Below are 21,891 nucleotides of genomic sequence, written 5' to 3'. Positions count from 1 at the left end.
GCTATCTATCTATCACCTATCTATCTATCATCTATCACCTATCTATCTATCATCTATCATCTATCTATCTATCTGTCATCTATCTGTCTCTATCATCTATCACCTATCCTCTATCATCTATCTATCATCCATCTATTTATCTATCATCTATCTGTCTCTATCATCTATCATCTCTATTTATCTATCTATCTATCTATCTATCTATCTATTTATCATCTATCTATGTGTCTCTGTCTATCTATCTATCCTTATATCTATCCATGTGCCTTTCTGTCTGTAGACTGGAGGTGGGTGGGAGGGGCATGGCAGCCATACAAAACAGGTACAGAAGTCACAGGTGACAGTGGCTCCATCAGAGTGGTGATGGTGGAGGTAAGAAATGGTTGTGTCTGGAAAGATTTTCAGACCAGCGCTTCCCAAAAGCCCTCTCCCTGCATCCCCCACCCCCACCATCTCTGACACCTAGCTTTTTCTTCCATAAGAGTCTGGCTTAGCTGTAAACTTCAGGGTAATTCTGATTTACAATACGGCAAAATCCTGTAAGCAAAGATGCACAAAGACTGCAGGCCTGAAATTAGTGTGAAAAGAGAGTATAAAGGGAACACGTGCAGTAAAGTATTTCAACACATTTACTCTGTGCACATGTCTGCAGCCTCAGCCGCGCTTCTGACCTCAGGTCCAGCCACACATCCCGCCCCCGAGGGAAGGATTCAGACCTGGAGCCCTTTTTCTTGAGGAGCTGGGCAGTGGTGGGCTGGACAGCAGAAGGAAGTCCAGAAGCCAGATCTGCACAACAGGTGGGGCTCGGGGGTTGGGGTGGGGGTGAGGGTGGTGGTGGGGGTGGGGGTCGGGGGTTAGGGGTGGGGGTGAGGGTGGTGGTGGGGGTGGGGGTCAGGGGTTGGGGGTGGGGGTGAGGGTGGTGGTGGGGGTGGGGGTCGGGGGCCAGGGGTGGGGGTGAGGGTGGGGGTGGGGGTTGGGGTCGGGGGCTAGGGGTGGGGGTGAGGGTGGGGGTGGGGGTGGGGGTCGGGGGTTAGGGGTGGGGGTGAGGGTGGTGGTGGGGGTGGGGGTTGGGGGCTAGGGGTGGGGGTGAGGGTGGTGGTGGGGGTGGGGGTCGGGGGTTACGGGTGGGGGTGAGGGTGGTGGTGGGGGTGGGGGTCGGGGGTTGGGGGTGGGGGTGAGGGTGGTGGTGGGGGTGGGGGTCGGGGGCTAGGGGTGGGGGTGAGGGTGGGGGTGGGGGTTGGGGTCGGGGGCTAGGGGTGGGGGTGAGGGTGGGGGTGGGGGTGGGGGTCGGGGGTTAGGGGTGGGGGTGAGGGTGGTGGTGGGGGTGGGGGTTGGGGGCTAGGGGTGGGGGTGAGGGTGGTGGTGGGGGTGGGGGTCGGGGGTTAGGGGTGGGGGTGAGGGTGAGGGTGGGGATGGGGGGTGGCCCGCAAGCCCAGGGAAGCAGGAGTGGGGTTAGGCACGGAGATAGGGAAGAAACGGGACAAATTCAGAGTGATGCTCTGTTTATGTGTTATTTATTTATGCATTTATTTTGAGCTACCACAGATCACAAAAAAAACAGCCAATGATGGCTCATGAGGGTGTCTCAGGGAGGCCCTGGGGGCCCCTGCACCTTGAGTTGGTCTAAGGTAGGGAGGAGGGAAAGCGATCAGCCTGCTGGTCCCTTTCCATTGCTCAAGACCCTGCCAAGCAGCCCCTGGCCTTTGCCCAAAGTGGAGACGATGGAGGGCTCAGGACGACGGGGCGAGGTGCTCAGTGCAGAGGAGGGAGCCTGCACCCACTGGGGTAGAGCTGATGGCCTGAGCATATGCGGCACCCACGGGACAGAATGCTCTTCCCCCATCCTTGCCCAGGTTGCTGGAGCTGACACCCAGGTGAACGCGGCTGGGACGAAACCGTGGTGAGCGGCCACTAAGCTTCTGTCCCGGTCTCCGTCAGCTGACCCCACAGAGAGCACACACTTACCCAGGAGAGAATCACACCCGGCCCTTCTGAGTGCTGTGGCGCCTTCAGACTTTATTCGTAGCAGATGCCGTGAGGACTCTGCCCACATTTCTCTGTATCCACTGACCATTTTTATGCCCCCGAGCCCCAGGTCTCTCAGTCCCAGCATCCGGCTTCTGAATCTTGCAGGCCCCCGAGCCCCAGGTCTCTCAGTCCCAGCATCCGGCTTCTGAATCTTGCAGGCCCCCGAGCCCCAGGTCTCTCAGTCCCAGCATCCGGCTTCTGAATCTTGCAGGGGCTGCCCTCTGGCCACAGGAACCTCTTCCCTGGGGTTCGCTGAGCTCCTGGAGGGCTACGCTGTCTGGGAATTTATAACCCTCAGACAGTGAATGACAGATAAGACATAGAGCACCTGAGCACCCCCCAAACCAAAGGGCACACCTGTGAGCACTGACAAGCAGCCTCCCAGTTCCTCCATGAGATGGAGCCGGAGTGACCCCCACAGCGTGCGGCCTCCTCCCCACCCAGTACCACCCCCCATTCCCACAATGGGGTTTTCCAGGGAACACATCATTTACACTGCTTCCACACAAATCCTTGTCTTGGGGTCTGCTTCTAGAACCCCAGACTGAGATACCAACCCACAATCACGCCAGTGTTCAAATTCCATTCCCACCCAGGTGCCGAGGACGGCCAGGTGAGCCGCACAGGACGATGACAGGAATTCTGAGTCCGCCTCAGTGAACAAAGCGGCATGTGGCACACGGTCATGCCACGAGCCTGAGAGCAGATTGCAAAGCAAAGCGTGTAGTGCAATCCAACTTTTGGAAAGAAAAATAAATCCTTTATATATGACGGTGTAATAAAGAATTGAACCTTGCCCAGAGAGACCTGGCCTCTTCCCCCAGCTTCTGAGAGGTGGTCTCTAAGCCACATGGGACGGTCTTGGTTTGCCTGGGCCTTTGGACCACACCAGGAGGCCTAAAGTGTGATTCAGGTAGGGGTTGCGATGAGCTCACCCTCGAGTGAGCTGGAGACCTCCATCCGCATGGGCAGTCAACCATGGGGCCCCAGCAAAGGCTCTGGGACACTAAACTCGGGGGATCCCACCTGGATGCCCCAAGTGACACTGCCCACAGCTCTGTGGGGAAGGACCCTCTGCAGGTGGGAACTTCCTGGACTCCGGCCTGAGCGCCTTTCCCTGGGTTGATAGTCATCTGTGTCCTACCCTTGTGCTAAGTCATGACCATGAGTATATCAGCTTTCAGTGAGTTTTTCTATCGAATTATCAAACCTGAGGGTGGTCTTGGAGACCCCTACCCTTGTAACTGGTGCAGAATTGAGGACAGTTTTGTAGATTACGGTTCCCTCTAGCCCTGCAATGATGTTGACTGTAAGTACATTAAAGTATTTGTTAGACACTGGAAAACGATATGCAAAATGTAGGAAGTGGATGCCTCTGGGCTGTAGGATCATGCATAAGAGTGTATTCTTGTGTTTTCTATTTATTTTGTGCAAGACACTGTGATTACATACAGTGGGAGCTCCCTCAACCAACCTCTGCTCCAGCAACTCACATAATCTTGGTCAAAATGGGCTGGATGACTCAGTGAGCACAGGGGGCAAGGAGGTTGCTCTCTGCTGGTTGTGGATTTCGTCAGTTGAGATATGACCAACCGGGAGACACTCAGGTTTGCTCCAAACCTGTTGATGCCACCTGTGATCCTTACTAGTGTCAGAGGCATTTGAACCAGAGCGACTCCATCTTGAATAGGGGCTGGATGAAATGAGGCTGAGACCTGTGGGCTATAACCCCAGGAAGTTCAGTGTTCTTAGTCACAGGATAAGTAGGAGGTCTGCACAAGGTACAAGTCACAAAGACCCTGCTGATAAAACAGAATATGGTAACGAAGCTGGCTGAAACCAAGACGGCAATGAAAGTGACCTCTAGTCACCCTCACTCCTCGCTATACACTAATTATAATGCACTAGCATGCTAAGAGACACTCCCACCAGTGCATGACAGTTTACAGATGCCATGGCAATGTCAGGAAGCTACCCCATGTGGTCTAAAAAGGGGAGGAACCCTCAGTTACAGGAATTGCCCACCCCTTTCCCAGCAAAATCTTGAATGATCCACCGCTTGTTTAGCATATCATCAAGAAATAACCATAAGTATATTCAGTCGAGCAGCCGACATCACTGCTTTTCCTACGGAGTAGCCATTCTTTCATTCCTTTACTTTCTTAACAAACTTGCTTTCACTTTATGGACTAGCCCCGAATTCTTTCTTGCACGAGGTTTAAGATCCCCTTCTTGGGGTCTGGATTGAGACCCTGTTCCAGTAACACCATGAAACTTAATTCAACATTATGTAACCTATTACATATCAGTGCAAAATGACAGAAAGTTGTTTCTACATAAACCTAGATAAGTGATTTGGGAAATCAAGATCAAGGTAACTTGAGGCTGCTTTAAAAATTGCTTTTGAATTAGGTATAGACAAGATGACTCTTAAAAATGAAAACTAATTGGTGAACGTTTGGAGAAATTCTGGTCTTAGATTGTCTTAAAATGTGCCCAACTTCTTGGTCCACTTTAAAAAATATGAAATTGGGTGGCTAGGAAGGAGAGTTAAGCCTGGGGTTTATACTAAAGAAGAAGAAGAACTTCAATCAGCAGACCAATGCTAAATACAAGCTTGTCCCTATATGGAAATATCTAGATTCATGAATGGAGCCAGAAGTGGCCAGATGGTGATGTCGACTAGAGGGAGGGTTGGAGGCCTGGGACTGGGGCTTTGGCTAGGAAGGGGTGGGAATATTCATGAATGGAGAAGTGGCCAGATGGTGAAGATGACTAGAGGGAGGGTTGGATGCCTGGGACTGGGGCGTTGGCTAGGAAGGGGTGGGAATATTCATGAATGGAGAAGTGGCCAGATGGTGAAGACGACCAGAGGGAGGGTTGGAGGCCTGGGACTGGGGCTTTGGCTAGGAAGGGGTGGGAATGTTCATGAATGGAGAAGTGGCCAGATGGTGATGATGACCAGAGGGAGGGTTGGAGGCCTGGGACTGGGGCGTTGGCTAGGAAGGGGTGGGAATATTCATGAATGGAGAAGTGGCCAGATGGTGATGACGACCAGAGGGAGGGTTGGAGGCATGGGACTGGGGCGTTGGCTAGGAAGGGGTGGGAGGGCCTCTCTGGAGTCACAGAAGCCTCATGCATCTTGACCAGGATGGTGGATGCATGGCTTACATTGGTCACAACTTGTCAACTTGTATGACTGAAAACTGAACATCACATTGAATTGGACTCAAAGGCAAGACCTGAGGCAAAATTCATGTAAGGAGGGAGTTTGGGCGAAGCTTGAGGACTGCTGCCCGGAAGCGTAGATTCAAGTTGCCCTGAATACACCTCCTATTAGCAGCTGTTACAGGTGGGTTTTTCAAGGGAAAGAAGAGGCTGTTCCAAGTTGTTGACCAAGGATTTATGTTAAGGTAACATAATCTATTGCTTGGCTCTATATTGTTAAGCCGTAGGGTGTGAGTTGCAGTGTCTGCTGCTGCACTAGGTTAACCTGAGGCAAGGGCCAGCATTTCAAGAGACGAATACACAGCTCCAAGGCGGGGAGTGGGAAGTCACTGCCGCCTCACTTGACTGCCTCTCTGGGCCTGATCGTTTAAAAGGACTTGCATCATCCCTCAGCACAATTTCTTTCCTTTTCTCAATTGTATGAAAATTATATCTCAATAAGTTTACTATAGAAATTAATGAGTAAATATGTATAAGTTTTCAAGTTAAAAATATATGTAAAATATGTTTGCTCACTTTTTTAACCTATCTTCATCGGTTTTAAAAATTAACTAACAAACCATGATGGCTTTGGAAACATGTTCTTCCATTTGTTACTTTCATAATGAAAGAAGAAATGTATTTTAAATAACATTTAAATTTAATTTTTTCATTATCATCTGGGAAGCCCCAGCCCTTTGTGAAAGGAAAACAATGTCCACTTTAGAGTAAAACTTGCTGATGGAAAAACCAGACTCCATAGAATATTTTAAAGAGGTTATTTCTGAGCCAACAGGGGTAACCACAGCCTGGGAGACAGGCTCCAAGGAGTCCTGAGAAAGGACCTGAGGTCGGGTTGCAGTTTTTTTTTAATTTTTTGAGATGGAGTCTCGCTGTGTCACCAGGCTGGAGTGCAGTGGCGCGATCTCGGCTCACTGCAACCTCCGCCTCCCGGGTTCAAGAGATTCTCCTGCCTCAGTCTCCCGAGTAGCTGGGACTACAGGCACCCGCCACCACGCCCGGCTAATTTTTGTATTTTTAGTAGAGACAGGGTTTCACCGTGTTGGCCAGGATGGTCTCGATCTCTTGACCTGGTGATCCACCTGCCTCGGCCTCCCAAAGTGCTGGGATGAGAGGCGTGAGTCACCGCGCCCGGCCGCACTTTGGTTTTAACATTTCAGGGAGGCAGGAGTTACAGGCAAAGGCATACAGCCGTGCACAGAAGGTCGGCATTGGTTTGAGCTGAAAGGGAGGGACATCTCAAAGCTGGGGCTTACAGGACATCGGTGGATTCAGAGATTCTTTAATTTGCATTTGGTTGGAGGAGGAAGGTTCTGTCTAAAACTTGGAAGCTGTGTAGCAAGATGATGACCTGCAGGTGTGACTTTACCCTTGCCTGCATGGGTCCTGTTTATAATTTGGTGTCTTATTGCCACAAAGAGTCTGTCTGTCAGTCTTAAGATCTCCATGACCTCTAATGCTGGTCCGTGGTTGCATCTAAGCTGCAAAAGGGAAGGAGCGTAATGAAGCGTGGTGGACCTCCCTTCCCATCGAGGCTGGGAACTCAGCTTTTCAGGTTTCTCTGGGGCCCCTTTCAGTTGTTTAGGGGGCTTAGGGTTTTGTTTAGCTTACCAACTTTTCCTATTAGAAATTTAGCTGAAGTTGAGGTCACATAAGTCTTCTGGAGCATTCTCTAACACAGAAAATGCCCCGCCCTTTAGAATTCTAACAGGACAGAGAAAGTGGAGGTGAGGAGCCCACCCTCTCCAACTCCTGCTCTTACGGGGGCCCCAAGACCCAGAGGAGGGGCCTGCCTGGGCCCTGGGGAGGGCACCCAGCCTGTGCTCCCTGGAAGGGTGGGTTACTCCAGGCAGGCCACTCCTGCTGGCATGGCGATGATTCAGTTTCAGCCCTGCACCTGCAGCCTCTGGCTGCAGCCGGTCTGCAGTGTTTCTCTTTGTTCCCCCTTCCATCTTCCTTGACCTTATGTTCCCATGCTTCCCAGCAGGAGGGGAGGCCCAATTTGCGTTTCCTTTTCTGTAATAAAGCCTGCTGATGGGTGATTGCAGCTTTCTCTCACTGCCAGGGAGGAACTGGGGTAGGCTCCAGGCAGCCAGAGGCACCACTGTGCTTCCGTGGGTTTCCCCGGGGCACCTTCAAGTTCCAGTGTGAGTGCTGTTGAGATTCCGGGCGTCCAGTGCACACACAGGAGACGGCCATTGCCTCCCCTCCAGCCCCAGCCGCGGTGCACAGGGCGAAGGCTGTCTGGGTGAAGGCTATTTGTGAGTGAGGCCGGGGAATGAGGGGCAGAGCTCTGCTGTAAGAGCAGAGCAGGTGATGGAGAGGGTGGGAGGTGTAGTAACAGAAGCAGGAAACTCCAGTCATTCGAGATGGGCAGCACAAGCTGAGGAGTGCAGGCCACCTCTACGGCCAGGAAACGGATTCTCCCGCAGAGCCTCGGAAGCCACCGACCCTGCTCCCACCTTGACTCAGTAGGACTTACTGTAGAATTCTGGCCTTCAGACCTGTAAAGGAATACATTTTGGTTGTTTTAAGTCACTAAGTGTGTGGTAATTTGTTGCAGCAGCCACAGGAAACTAGTATTGTAGTGAAGCCTCAAAACCCCCCTGAAGGGGCTGGGCTCAGTGGCTCATGCCTGTAATCCCAGCACTTCGGGAGGCCGAGGTGGGTGGATCACTTGAGGTCAGGAGTTCGAGACCAGCCCAGCCAACATGGTGAAATGCCATCTATACAAAAAATACAAAAACTAGCCGGGCATGGTGGCACATGCCTGTAATCTCAGCTACTCAGGAGGCTGAGACAGGAGAATTGTTTGAACCCAGGGGGGCGGAGGTTGCAGTGAACTGAGATTCCACCACTGCACTCCAGCCTGGGTGACAGAGCGACGCTCCATCTCGAAAACAAAACAAAACAAAAAAACCCCACCTGAAGGTTTCCAGTTCTGCCAGCAGTCTCCCGCCCAACCCCCAGAAGCAGACATTCCATTGCTGTGGGCCATGGACAGGCAGAAGGAAGCACCTTCTCATGGCAGAGGCCTACCCAGGAGAAACCCAAGGGAAGGCACTGCTGGGCTGGCCCCTCTCTGCCAAGGCCATATTCTTTTTTGTTTGAGGCCAGTTTCACTCTGTCTCCCAGACTGGAGTGCAGGGGCACAATCTCAGCTCCCTTCAACCTCTGCCTCCCCAGTTCAAGTGATTCTCCTGCCTCAGTCTCCTGAGTAGCTGGGATTACAGGAGTGTAGCATGCCTAGCTAATTTTTGTATTTCTAGTAGAGATGCGGTTTTGCCATGTTGCCCAGGCTGGACTCGAACTCCTTGCCTCAAGTAGTCCACCTGTCTCAGCCCCGCAAAGTGCTGGTATTACAGGAGTGAGCCACTGCACCCAGCATTTGCCAAGACCTTTGATGGCAGGCTTTTTCCAGGTGATCAGTCCTTGTCTGGTCTGGCTCTGCCCCACTCTCCTCACCTAGTTGGAATCCCTAGCTACTTTTCAGTAGAGGAGAGTGTGTACCCCAATCCCAGCTTGGTTCAGATCTGCATTTAACTCATGGAACCTGGCTGCTCCCCAGGTCCTGAAGAAAAAAACGGTCTCTCTGTGGGTATGATAAAAGATGGGCCTGTCCCCAGGACCCTGTGAGAGGGAAGCCCAATGTCCCACCAGGTTGGCAGGGCTGGGGAAGGGAAAGTGTTATGGCAGCCCCAAGAAAAAAAAGAGGCAGCAGAGGGAGCAGGACAGCGCTCACATGGAACTCATGCCACTGCCTGAGTGAGGGGAGGGAGGAGTGCATGCCAGTGACGTCAGGGGGCAGAGAGGCGCAGTTCCAGGGCGGCTTTCCCCCTCACTTCCTGCCATGTTACTCTGATCGCCTCCAGGTGAGCCTGCCCACTTTGTGCCCAGGGGCCTGTAGAAAACCACAGCTCCCCATGGTTATGGCCCCAGGAGTGGGGCAGAGCAGGGAGGAGTCCTGGACAGAGGAGAGGCAGGGGCAGGAGGGAGTGGGCCTCAAACTCCAGGAGGGGGCCCTTCTCATGGGTCCTGCTTTCTGGCTTCTCCTTCCTGACCCCTGGGCTGATCACTTGGGGGAAGAACTGAGACAAAGTTTCTCACCCTCAGGCCCAAGGGGTTTAATTACTGGGCCCTTAGGGAGGTGTGAGCCCCCTGAAAGGATGCAAGGTTTTGTTTTGTTTTGTTTTGTTTTTTGAGACAGAGTTTCGCTCCTGTCGCCCAGGCTGGAGTGCAGTGGCATGATCTCACCACACTACAACCTGCGCCTCCCAGGTTCAAGTGATTCTCCTGCCTCAGCCTCTGGAGTAGCTGGGATTACAGGTGGCTGCCACCACGCCTGGCTAATTTTTTGTATTTTTAGTAGAGACAGGGTTTCGCCATGTTGGGCAGGCTGGTCTTGAACTCCTGACCTCAGGTGATCCGACTGGCTCCGCCTCCCAAAGTTCGGGGATTACATGAGCCACTGTGCTTGGCCACGATGAAAGGTTTTGTGTGGAGAGCATGTACATGCCTTTCTGGGAAAACAGTCCACAGCTCTTATTCTCAGCAGGCTTCACGGTCAAAAAAGGTTAGAACTCTTGCTACAGAGCTGTGGAAGCAGCCAGGTGAGGGGCCTGCCAAGGGCACTCTGGGCACTACCTGGGCACTCTCGAGCCCATCATCCCCTAGGCAGGCTGCACTGCTTGGTATTTGCAGAGCTGAGGGGGTGGGGCATGTGGGGACTGTGAAATCGCCCTGAGATGACCCACAGTCCTCAGCTGGGAAGTGAGCGGTGCATCTCCTGCAGCGTCCTCCATCCCTAGAGCCATGGGGCCAGGAGAACTGGCCCTTGCAGCAAGTGAAAAGCCTATTATTGATTCCCTCCCTAGCCATGTAGACAGTGAACCAAGACACTCATATCAGGTAAATGCCTTGTTCTCTGTTACCGAGGTAACCAGTAGGCATTCCCAGATACAGCGAAGGTCCTCACACCAAGATATGCACCTGGCCACCTGAGGAAAGAGAAAGGACTATCTGAGGGGATGGGGCTGAGCTGGGTGTGGAGTGGTCCTTGTGGGTCTTGGAGAGTGGGAGGGGGAGCAGCATGAGCCAGGCCTCGAGGCAGAAGGACAACCAGGAGACAGCCTGGAAAATGTGCTGGACCCACAAGGGCTCAAGGCTGGCCAGAGGGGAGGTGGGATAGGCTGCAAAGTCCTGAGGTCTGAAGATTGGCCCTGGCAGGAAGAAACCAGGTAAGGTGAGGTGTTACCTACACCCTCGGGGCCAGATGCAGGCCAGAGCCAGCCAATTACCAGGCCCTTAGGGAGGTGTGAGCCCCTTGAAATGATGCAAGCTTTTTTGTTTTTGTTTTGGAGACGGAGTTTCGCTCTTGTCGCACAGGCTGGCACCTTTGCCCAGAGCAGGCACCAAGACTTCTGGCTCTGGGTGTGACCTCAGTCTGGGTAAAAGCCCCAGCCCCCACCAGGACCACCTACCCCTTAGACTACTTCAGGTGCTGAGCCCAAGCCAGGGGCAGGAAGCTAAACTGATGCCTAGGGTAATCCCAACAAAGTCCCTGGTTCCCCGCAGCTATGGGGCTGATGGGGAATTACAGCCCAAACCCCAGATGCTGGCTCTCAAACTAACACTGAGCCCTCAGTGCCCACAGGGAGATACAATCAGTGCACTTTCCAGATGGGGAAAAATGGGATCAGAGAAGTGCAACAGCCTTGCCCAATGCCCCAGACCAGGGCTCCAGGCCCACAGTGTTCTTTTGTCACTGTGTTCAGAGGGCAGCAGCTGCTGTGATGTACCCACCTGAGCCTGGCAGCTTTCTCCAACTTTGGAAGCCCAGGAGCATGGCCCCTGTCCACAGATGCACCTGGCATGAGGCGTGCCCAGAGGGACAGAGGCAGATGAGTTTCGTCTCCTCCACTGGATTGTGAGGGCCTAGAAGGAGACAAGGGTCTGCTTGAGAAGGCAGTGAATAGCGAGCAGCCTGAGGCAATGCACCTCTGGATGGATGCGCAGTGCCTGGATGGAACCTGGCTCAGACAGAGCTCAGTTCTGCAGGTCCCTGAGGCATGGAGAGTTCACAGCTACCAAGTGTAGGAGTCTGGATTCAAAGCCAATGGCGTGACTCCAAAGTCCCTGCCCTAGCCCCTGGACCACCCTTGCAGGCCCATCAGATGCCCAGGCCAGCAGCACAGCCGGCCAAGAGCAGGGAAACTTGGGGAGCCTCAGAGCACCCCCAGGTATTCCAACCTAATGCTGGTACCCCGCCTCTCACCACCCTTCTTCCTGCTTTAACCTCAACCCCTACACAAAGCCTGGGCCACTTAATGTGGCATCAAACAGATGCCTCAATAAATCAGTCTCATCTTGATAAATAAAAAGACTTAACAGATATACAATTGCACGTTAGAATGCTAAAGACCATAAACATATAACAACTTAAAGTACATATAAATTCAATATATATCCAATCATTGTAACTATGACACAGTAGAATATTAAAATACTATTTTCAAAATGTATACAAGCTTAATGTTCTATGTATTCAAACTATTTATTCAAAATACAAATCATCAACATAAATTGCCACTAATATTCAGTCCCTTCACAGGACACATGATTCACTGGGAGTTAATTAGCAGCCGGCAGGCAGTGACACACAGCAAAAATGAAAACCAAGAGGTGAAATAGTTCTGAAATAAAGGTTTTAAAGCTAACAGAAATCACTGAATTACTAAGTCATTAGCACTAATTTTGAGCCAACTAACTAATTAATATGAGATGATACAATGTCCTATACTTTGGTAAATACAGACTATGTTTAAACAATGTCTGTAACATGACTTGTAAAATGCTCCTGGCTTTACAAAGATGTGATTAAGATGTAGTAACACATGCTAAACCATTTCCCCCTGCAGAGCATGTGGTAACTTTCATCAGTCACATTGAGAGTCCAGAAGATAAAGGAAAAGGTCATGGATTTTGCTGAGAACTTACCAGAGTTGAACTCCCTCATTTTCCGTTCCCCAGCATTGGCGGGTTCTGGGACTGGTGGCTGTGGTGGCTCGTTGGTCTTTGTCTCTTAGAAGGTGGGGAATAATCATCATCTTGAAAAAGAAAAAATGGTCATTACTGAAGGAACCATCTTAGGTTACAGCCACCTCTGGGTCAATTCCCAACATTCAAAAGCTGAGCAGGGCTTTAAAGCTATCTTATTAATAATTATTTCTGTATTGTGAACTTCAGCATACTTTTTTCTAGTTACATTTGAAATGTTATTCTTTTGGGATGTGCTCAAGTGAGTACTGCTTTTTCCTCTGCCTTGCTTCATTACTTTTTAGTTTCCTTCATTTGAATCATCATTGTAAGTCTCCCCTTCTCCTCAAATAACTTTCAAATTGCTGCCAAGAACTATGTTCTATCTTAAGGCTTCTGAGAAAAAACTTTCAATGAAGATAGCCTCGTAAAGTTATACAAATATAGAAGGAACGGGATAAAATAAAGCTTAGATTGGAAAAAATATTTAAGATTATACAAAATTCACGCGTAAACAAGGGAAGCTGAGTAATTGTATGTTCAAATACTTTTAACAAGTGCAAAACATGTAGGCTTAAAGAAATAGAGCTGGCCAGGCATGGTGGTTCACGCCTGTAATTCCAACAGTTTGGGAGGCCGAGGCAGGCAGATAACTTGAGGTCAGGAATTCGAGACCAGCCTGGCCAACAGAGTGAAACCCTCTCTCTACTAAAAATACAAAAATTAGGCCAGGAGTGATGGCTCATGCCTGTGATCCCAGCACTTTGAGAGGCCGAGGTGGGTAGATCACCTGAGGTCAGGAGTTTGAGACCAGCCTAACCAACTTAGGGAAACCCCATCTCTACTAAAACTACAACATTAGCCGGGTGTGGTGGCACATGCCTGTAATCCCAGCTACTCGGGAGGCTGAGGCAGGAGAATCCCTTGAACCCAAAAGGCAAAGATTGTGGTGAGCCGAGATTGTGCCATTGCACTCCAGCCTGGGCAAAAACAGCGAAATTGTCTCAAAAAAAAGAAAAAAGAAAAAATTAGCCAGGCGTGGTGGCACATGCCTGTAATCCCAGCTACTTGGGAGGCTGAGGCAGGAGAATCGCTTGAACCCAGGAGGCTGAAGTTGCAGTGAGCTGAGACTGCACCATTGCACTCCAGCCTGGGTAGCAGAGCAAGACCCTGTCTCAAAAAAAAAAAAAAAAAAAAAAAAAAAAAGAGAGAGAGCGGGAGAAAGAAAGAAAGAGGGCTACATTATTTATGAAACAGATACTGTTAACTCAGTCAGCAGAAAGCCTGTGTATGAATGAGCAGTGAGATATTCAAGCACAGCACACACACACTTCTCAGGACAGCTGTCGTGAGAGTTCCATGCTCGTTTCCTTCTGGATGCATCAGCAACTCACTCTGCTATGATCCTGCAATACATCTCATGTTAGAATTACAGACATCTGGGCCAGGCACAGTGGCTGACGCCTGTAATCCTAACACTTTGGGAAGCCGAGGCAGGCAGATCACCTAAGGTCAGGAGTTCAAGACCAGCCTGGCCAACATGGTGAAATGCTGTCTCTACCAAAAATACAAAAAATTAGCTAGACATGGTGGCGTGCGCCTGTAATCCCAGGTACTCGGGAGCCTGAGGCAGGAGAATCGCTTGAACCCGGGAGGTGGAGGTTGCAGTGAGCCGAGATCGAGATCGTGCCACTGCACTCCAGCATGGGGGACAGAGCAAGGCTCTGTCAAAAAAAAAAAAAAAAAAAAAAAAACAGAAAAAGAAAAAGAAAAAAGAATTAGAGACATCTGGATCAAATCAGCTGCCAGTCTCGCAAAGTGTCGGGTAACATCCTATTAAGATGCTGCTTACACATCATCTATAAAATACTGAAAATATCATTTTAAGAAATCTTTTTTTTATTTTGAGACAGAGTTTTGCTCGTTGCCCAGGCTGGAGTGCAATGGTGCGATCTCAGCTCACTACAATCTCTGCCCCCTGGGTTCAAGCAATTCTCCTTCCTCAGCCTCCTGAGTAGCTGGGATTACAGGCATGCACCACCACACTTGGCTAATTTTGTATTTTCAGTTGAGACAGGGTTTCTCCATATTGGTCAGGCTGGTCTCGAACTCCTGACCTCAGGTGATCCACTGACCTTGGCCTCCCAAAGTGCTGGGATTACAGGTGTGAGCCACCATGCCTAGCCAAGAAACCCTTATTTTAAAACAAGCCAGGCACGGTGGCTCATGCCTATAATCCCAGCACTTTGGGAAGCCAAGGCAGGTGGATCATTTGACGTCAGTAGTTTGAGACCAGCCTGAGCAACATGTTGTAACCCCATCTCTACTAAAAATATATTTAAAAAATTAGCTGGGCATGGTGGTGGGCACCTGTAATCCCAGCTTCTCAGGAGGCTGAGGCAGGAGAACCACTTGAACCTGGGAGGTGGAGGTTGCAGTGAGCGGAGATCACACCACTGCACTCTAGCCTGGGTGACAATAGAGAGACTCCATCTCAAAAACAAAACAAAACAAAACAAAAAACCACTAAAAAAAAGACTCCATTTCAAAAACAAAACTAAAACCAAAAACACAACACAAATGTAGTACACAAATGAAAATAATTACTGTGTTAAACACAGTTTCATAGAAAATAAAAGACCAATCAAATACAATAAGCTGCTTTTTTAGATGGGTATGTTATTCTTCTTTCACAGCTAAAGAAACAGGCTCAGAGAATGTTATTTGATTGCACCATGTTGCATTTCTGGACAGTGCAGCTGAGATCAGACTTTGTGTGTAACTCCACTAGCCTACCAGGGTGTCTCTCATAAAGGTAAGAAATGTAAATTTGGCCTAATATACAAAGTTGCCAGGGCAGCACTGGGTCAATTCTACATACAGTATTTCTATGTTTATCAAGGGAAACCTTAAGGGAAAGTGAAAATGCTTCTAGAAGGCGACGGGACACCAGCGCCTTTGCTTGTTGCCTTTGGGCTCTTCTTCTAAGGCCAACAGTGACCTGAAATTATTGACTGGCTTTTCCAATCAAGTGGACAAAATGATACCAAGGTCGCCAACATCGATGTAGAACATCGATGTTCTACAACATTGCTTAACGCAAGGGGAGACGCTCCTGACTCAGAGTGTTTAATTGCTCACCTACTTCTTTTTCTGCCCTCTTGGGCTTCTGAAATGAAAAGAACCCTGGGGTGATAAAGTGAGTCAAAGGGGTTCCAGCCGCATCACAGCAAAATAGATTCCTAAAAAATCCCTGGCCTAAGATGACAGCCTTGGCTGGATCAGTTTGAATGTGCTGATAGTGGACATGGTAGAATGAAGGTGGTTGAAATGTTCATATTAAAGAACTTCCACCCAGATTGCAAGAAAACAGGGAGGAATGGAGATGGCAGCACAAGCCCCTACAATAAAAGCAGATGTTTTGAGATCAGTTATATTTCTTCTGACAAAAATTAAAGACAGAAACCAAAGTTTAGCCTGAGACTACAATTAATTGGGCAATAAGCCAGAGGCACATATGGCATAGACAGATTTAAACATTTCTCCCTGATATTAATACAAACACTAAAATTACAAATACATGGATTCCAAATAAAACAAATATTTAAAAAATTTAATGAATAAACACTGGGGCCTACAGTAGTATTTGAAGGAGATCTCACAAACAGGTTTGGTTTTTGAAGGTTAGAACTGGTGGTCTAGAGAATTCATTTCATTCCAGAGAAAGAAAGAGAGGAATTTCTTGGGTTCCTTCAGGAATGCGTCTAGCTTTGCCTCATCTTTGTTTGAACTATGGATACGGCAGAAGAAAACATGAGGATTTCACAGATTTAAGGTGCAAAAAGTCACTGGGTTCTCTAAGAAGTCTGGGATTCTTCTGCTGGAAAAATAAGTTTGTTGAGAAAAAATGAGTTGGAGGAGGCTGTTATTGAAGTGAAGCAGAATTGTTTTTACTAATCTGCTTATTACCCACTCTGTAGTGTGGAAACAAATTATTCATGCACAAGGTCCTCTTACTGTTCCTAGAATGCAGTGGAAAGAGAACAGATTAGTTTTCCTCCCTCAGAACACAACCCCTAGAAACATCCTACCTCAGATGAGATATTGCCTAATTATTTTCAAAAGACAGTGAAACATCATGGATGTAAATGTTTGCTGCAAAATAAATACATGCTAGAAACAGAAGCATCTGGGTCACAGCTATATTAGAGCTACCTGTGTTCCCCTGTCACTGACATTAAAACAAAAATGTCCAATACAATCATTCACAGCATGGGAGAGGGGAAGTTGAAGGATGGAAAGGCCAGGCATAAAAGGATTTCAGAATTTCCGTCCATAAGGAAGTGGCTTTGTGCACTGTCTGTTACTGCGTGCAAGGTGAAATTTGAAGAATGAAAATGTGCTGTAACAAGGGCTCCTTTGTCCAACTCACCTCTCCAGATACCAAGTTTCAGACATGTTGCATTGTAATTGAAAGGTTGATATAATTTTTTTAAAGAACACTTGCGGTGTTTGAAGTGACAAAGGCTGCTGTGACCAAAAAGCAGGGAAAGGGAATTTTTTTTAAAAAAAGCAAACAACAACAAAAACCCCACAGAAAAGCAAACAACAAACAAACAAAAAACAGAGGAAGAAGTCGAACACCCTGGGCTGTGACTACTTCCAGGAAGGGGCTACAAGAGGCAGTTGGAAATTCTATTTGTTTTGCAACTGTGGGTTTTCCGGCCTGCTTCCTTTCTAAAGTATATTACTCTGCTTTTGATTCATGAAGTTATCCATTTCTGTTTTCTGGAACAGCTATGTATTTTCTTTATCTATCATCTATTTACCATCTATCTATCTATCTATTTACCATCTATCTATCTATCTATCTATCTATCTATCTATCTATCTATCTATCTATTTACCATCTCTCTATCTATCTATTTACCATCTATCTATCTATCTATTTACCATCTATCTTTTCTACCTTTCGCTATCAAGAGCTTGGGTCAAGCAGGATAGAATTCCAGTGTATGTTCACTCTACCATTTAAAACAAGAGCTCTTGTAGGCATTCTCCATCACATCATAAACCTGAGCTTTCTAAAACAGGGTGTGGCAAACTACCATGCATGGACCATGTCTGACACAGTCTGCGTTTGTAAGTAAAGTTGTAATGGGACACAGCCAATACATGTGTTACATAATGTCTCTGGCTACTTTCATGGTATAATGGAAGAGCTGAGTCATTGAGAGAGAGACCATATGGCTTGGAAAACTTAAAATATTTAACATTTAGCCCCCTGCAGAAAATACTTGCTGACTCTTGTTTTAAAAGATCTCTGTTTAGAATGCTACCTATTGCGTTCTGGAGAGAATCACAACTCTTTACCACAATCGACACAGCTTCAGCCCTGCTTCTATATCCAGCCTCATCTATTTCTGCTCCTCCTCCTTATTTTCCTTCTGGCCATGCTGATGGATTGTCAGCTTCCCAGATGTGCGAGAATCTCTCCTCCCTTCCCAACATTCTCATGCTCTCCCTCTGCCTCTCAAGAACTTCCTGCCCCATCTCTCATGACAAATCCTTTCTTCATTCTTTAAGATGCAGCCCCTTTGCTCCTTCCTTAAGGATGTCTCTCTGGCTCTATTTTGGGTGACGTGCTCCTTCTGCATCTCCCAGAGCCAGCCTGTGTGTGTCAGCTACAACATTTCTTTGCATCTCTGTGTCATATATCACCAAATCTGCCTAAGCTTGCATGAGTCACTGCATGACAACTTCAGACTCCACCAGCATTGTCCCCACTAACCACAAGGCTTAGACATTCATCCAGTATGCTCGGGGTTGTGGGGTGGTAGCAGTAACCAGCTGGTGACCATCATTTCTTACATCAGAATCAGATCTGTAGATCTATGCCATTCATAAGTATTTGGAGTTTAAAATTAGCATAAAGATTTTCCTTAAAATAAGAACAAATGGCTTGAGTAGGCTTTTGGAACATAGGATGTTTCCACTGGTTCATTTCTGTGTTCAATATTCCCACATGAATCTAAACATGACTCTGCTCTTAGTAGCTATGTGACCCTGGGAAAGTCACTCAATCTCCCTCAGCTAAATTTTGTTGTGTGAGTAATGAGGAGAGAGTTGTGATTTGTATTTAGTGAATAATAGCAAACAAAAGGCACTTAGCTTTCCGGAACCTGGTATGTAGTAGAACCTCATGAAATACTAGCTCTGTTGATAAAACTAGACTGAAAGAAGCTTTCAAAGTCAACAACAGTTTGAGGCAGTGAAGGACGTAGAGGAGAAGCTGCTGCTGCAGCCTGTAGCTCCTGGAAGCCCGTTTTGTCCATGATTTAGCAGGAATGCATTACCCTTCCATGAGGAGGCACTGCCCACAGAAACCAAGGCCATTCTTTGAAGACAAACATGTCTTAATAGCCTTTACATTATGTAATAGTGTAATACAAATAATAATTTATTATTAGTAATAATGTGAAATTATTTACAGTACCCTAACCCTAACCCCTAACCCTAACCCTAACCCTCACCCTCACCCTCACCCTAACCCTCACCCTCACCCTCACCCTAACCCTCACCCTCACCCTCACCCTCACCCTAACCCTCACCCTAACCCTCACCATCACCCTCACCCTCACCCTAACCCTCACCCTCACCCTCACCCTAACCCTAACCCTCACCCTCACCCTAACCCTAACCCTAACCCTCACCCTAACCCTAACCCAGGCTGGAGTGTAATGGTGAGATCTGTGCTCACTGCAACCTCCACCTCCAGGGTTCAATTGATTCTCCTGCCTCAGCCTCCGAAGTAGCTGGGATTACAGGTCCCAGCCACCACGCCTAGCTAATTTTTGTATTTTTAGTAGAGACAGCATTTCATCATGTTGGTCAAGCTGGTCTCAAACTCCTAACCTCAGGTAGTCGACCCACCTCGGCCTCCCACAGTGCTGAGATTACAGGCATGAGCCACCATGCCCTGCTAGGAGTTCACGCTTTAGTTGGGGAAAATATACAATAAGCAAGCCAGTTTTTAAAATGAGAACTGCAATTAGAGTTAAGTGCTACAAAGACAAACTCACAGGAAGATGGGATGTAGAATGATAAGGCTCACAGAAGAGTAGGAGAAACTATTGCTTCTTACGATGTTTGTCTTTCTTTGTATCAGTGCTCAGCTGAGTCTGCAGTGCTTCAGAGGCAGCTTTCATTTTATAAAAATCTATGATTTCTCCTTCCAGTTGTTTTTTCTCTTCCTCGAGCTTCCTTATCTCCTCCTGTTGAATCATTTTAAGATGCTCAAATTTGTCCTGCAGCTGTGAAACCAATGTGCAGTTGTGACACCAAAGCAGTGTGGCTGAACACCCAAAAGAATATGCTTTTTTCTGATTATCAAACAAACCCAAATCATCACAGTAGAGCACGATCTTAATAACAATCTCAAAAACTCAGGAGTAAACACTCAGATATGGAATTTTTCTTTTCTTTCTTTTTTCCTTTTATAAGATGGAGTCTCACTCTGTTGCCCAGGCTGGAGTGCACTGGTGCGATCTCAGCTCACTGCAACCTCCATCTCCCAGTTCAAATGATTCTCCTGCCTCAGCCTCTTGAGTAGCTGGGACTACAGGCATGCACCACCACTACAGGCGTGTGCCACCACACCTGGCTAATTTTTGTATTTTTAGTAGAGATGGGGTTTTGCCATGTTGGCCAGGCTGGTCTCGAACTCCTGACCTCAGGTGATCCTCCCGCTTTGGCCTCCCAAAGACTTTTTTTTTTTTAATATAGAGACAAGTTCTCAGTACGTTGCCCAGGCTGGTCTCAAACTCCTGAGCTCAAGTGATCCTCCCACCTCAGCTTCCCAAAGTGCTGGGACTGACTGGATGCAGTGGCTCATGCTTGTAAACTCAGCACTTTGGGAGGCCAAGGTGGGAGGATCGCTTGAGCCCAGGAGTTCAAGACCAGACTGGGTGATATAACACAATAGTAAACTTCAACAGGAGAGAGAATCTGTAAACTTGAATATAGATCTTCTGAAATTATCCAGTCAGAGGACAAAGAAAAAAAGAATAAAAAAGAGAAAAGAAGGCTGGGTGTGGTGGCTCAAGCCTGTAATCCCAACACTTTGGGAGGCCGAGGCAGGCAGATTAAGAGGTCAGGAGTTCAAGACCAGCCTGTCCAACATGACAAAGCCCCATCTCTACTAAAAATACAAAAATTAGCTGGGTGTGGTGGCACACACCTGTAGTCCCAGCTACTTGGGAGGCTCAGGCAGGAGAATCACTTGAACCCAGGAGGCGGAGGTTGGAGTGCAATGTGAGCCGAGACCACACATTACACTCCAGCCTGGGTGACAGAGCATGACTCTGTCTCAAAAAAAAAAAGAAAAAAAAAGAGGCAGAGAAAAGAAAGCCAACAAGACACCATTAGGCAAACCATTGTCAGGTTATGGGAGTCTGAGAAGGAAAGTAGAGAAAGGAGAAGAGAGCTTATTTAAAGAATGGCTGAAAACAGCCTAAATCATGGGAAAGATTTAGACATCTAAATCCATGAAGCTTAAAGATTCCTAAAGAGGTTCAAACCAAATAGATACTCACCAAGTCACAATATAATCAAATAGTCAAAAGTTAAAGAAACTTTGCAGGTCAGGACAGAATCGAATACTACATTCAAAGTGCTGAAAGAAAAAAACTGCCAGCAACTAATACTATGTCTGACAAAGCTGTCCTTCAGAAAGAAAAAAGAAATAACATGTTTCCTCGACAAACAAAGCTGAGGGCATTCAGGACTACTAGGTCTACCTTAAAAAAATGCTTAACAGAGTTTTTCAAGTAAAAATGAATGAAGTTGGGAGTGGTGGCTCATGCCTGTAATCCCATTTTGGGAGGCTGACGTGGGTGGATCACCTGAGGTAGGGAGGTCAAGACCAGCCTGGCCAACATGGCAAAACCCCACCTCCAGTAAAAATACAAAAAATTAGCCAGGTATGAAGGCCACTGAGATCGTGCCACTGCACTCCAGCCTGGGTGACAAGAGTCAAACTACATTTCAAAAACAAAAAACAAAACAAACAAAAAATCAAAACTTGAGGCCTGGCCTTCTGCTCCTCTCCAACCTCCCCTTCTCTGGGCCCAAGCCACCTTGGCTGAGGAGGGGGCGAGGAGGTGTGAGCCCCTGCCAGGAACCCCCTGCCCGGACCAAGTACTCGGCCCCCAGGCCTGCGTTCAGTGAGGCCTCCCGTGGCGTCAGCATGTTCGTGTGGAGGAATGTGGAAGGTCACTCTGTGGCCATGTTCCCCTGGTACTCCATCCCCTTCTTCACCCCTCTCTGCAGCCACACGAGGCCCAGCAACCTGCCAGTCACTCAGTGGCCTCCAACCAGAGAAAACAACCTGCCAAGTTGGCAGCTGTTGCTCATGAGCGTCCACCAGGTGGGACAGGGAGTGTTGACCCTGGGCGGCCCCCTGGAGCCACCTGCCCTGAAAGCCCAGGGCCCGCAACCCCACACACTTTGGGGGTGGTGGAACCTGGTAAAAGCTCACCTCCCACCATGGAGGAGGAGCCCTGGGCCCCTCAGGGGAGTCCCTGCTGGACAGTGAGACAG

At 48.3% G+C, this 21,891-nt stretch overlaps 1 protein-coding gene across 1 annotated transcript; it reads right to left on the bottom strand.

Annotated features, from left to right (window-relative positions):
- Positions 1 to 5,877: 5,877 nt before the first annotated feature.
- Positions 5,878 to 12,670, bottom strand: LOC112207667 (uncharacterized). Its single transcript, XM_024353644.3, has 3 exons — positions 12,253 to 12,670; positions 11,059 to 11,190; positions 5,878 to 7,760 (listed from the first exon to the last, which is right to left on the bottom strand). The coding sequence occupies exons 1-3, from the start codon at positions 12,360 to 12,362 to the stop codon at positions 7,220 to 7,222; spliced, it is 783 nt and encodes a 260-aa protein (XP_024209412.2). The 5' UTR covers positions 12,363 to 12,670; the 3' UTR covers positions 5,878 to 7,219.
- Between the last annotated feature and the right edge of the window lie 9,221 nt (positions 12,671 to 21,891).

This window comes from Pan troglodytes, chromosome 5, assembly GCF_028858775.2.
Source record: "Pan troglodytes isolate AG18354 chromosome 5, NHGRI_mPanTro3-v2.0_pri, whole genome shotgun sequence".
In the NCBI taxonomy this organism is placed as follows: domain Eukaryota; kingdom Metazoa; phylum Chordata; class Mammalia; order Primates; family Hominidae; genus Pan; species Pan troglodytes.
The sequence above is the reverse complement of the archived record's forward strand: the minus strand, read 5'-3'. Positions and strand labels throughout refer to the sequence as shown.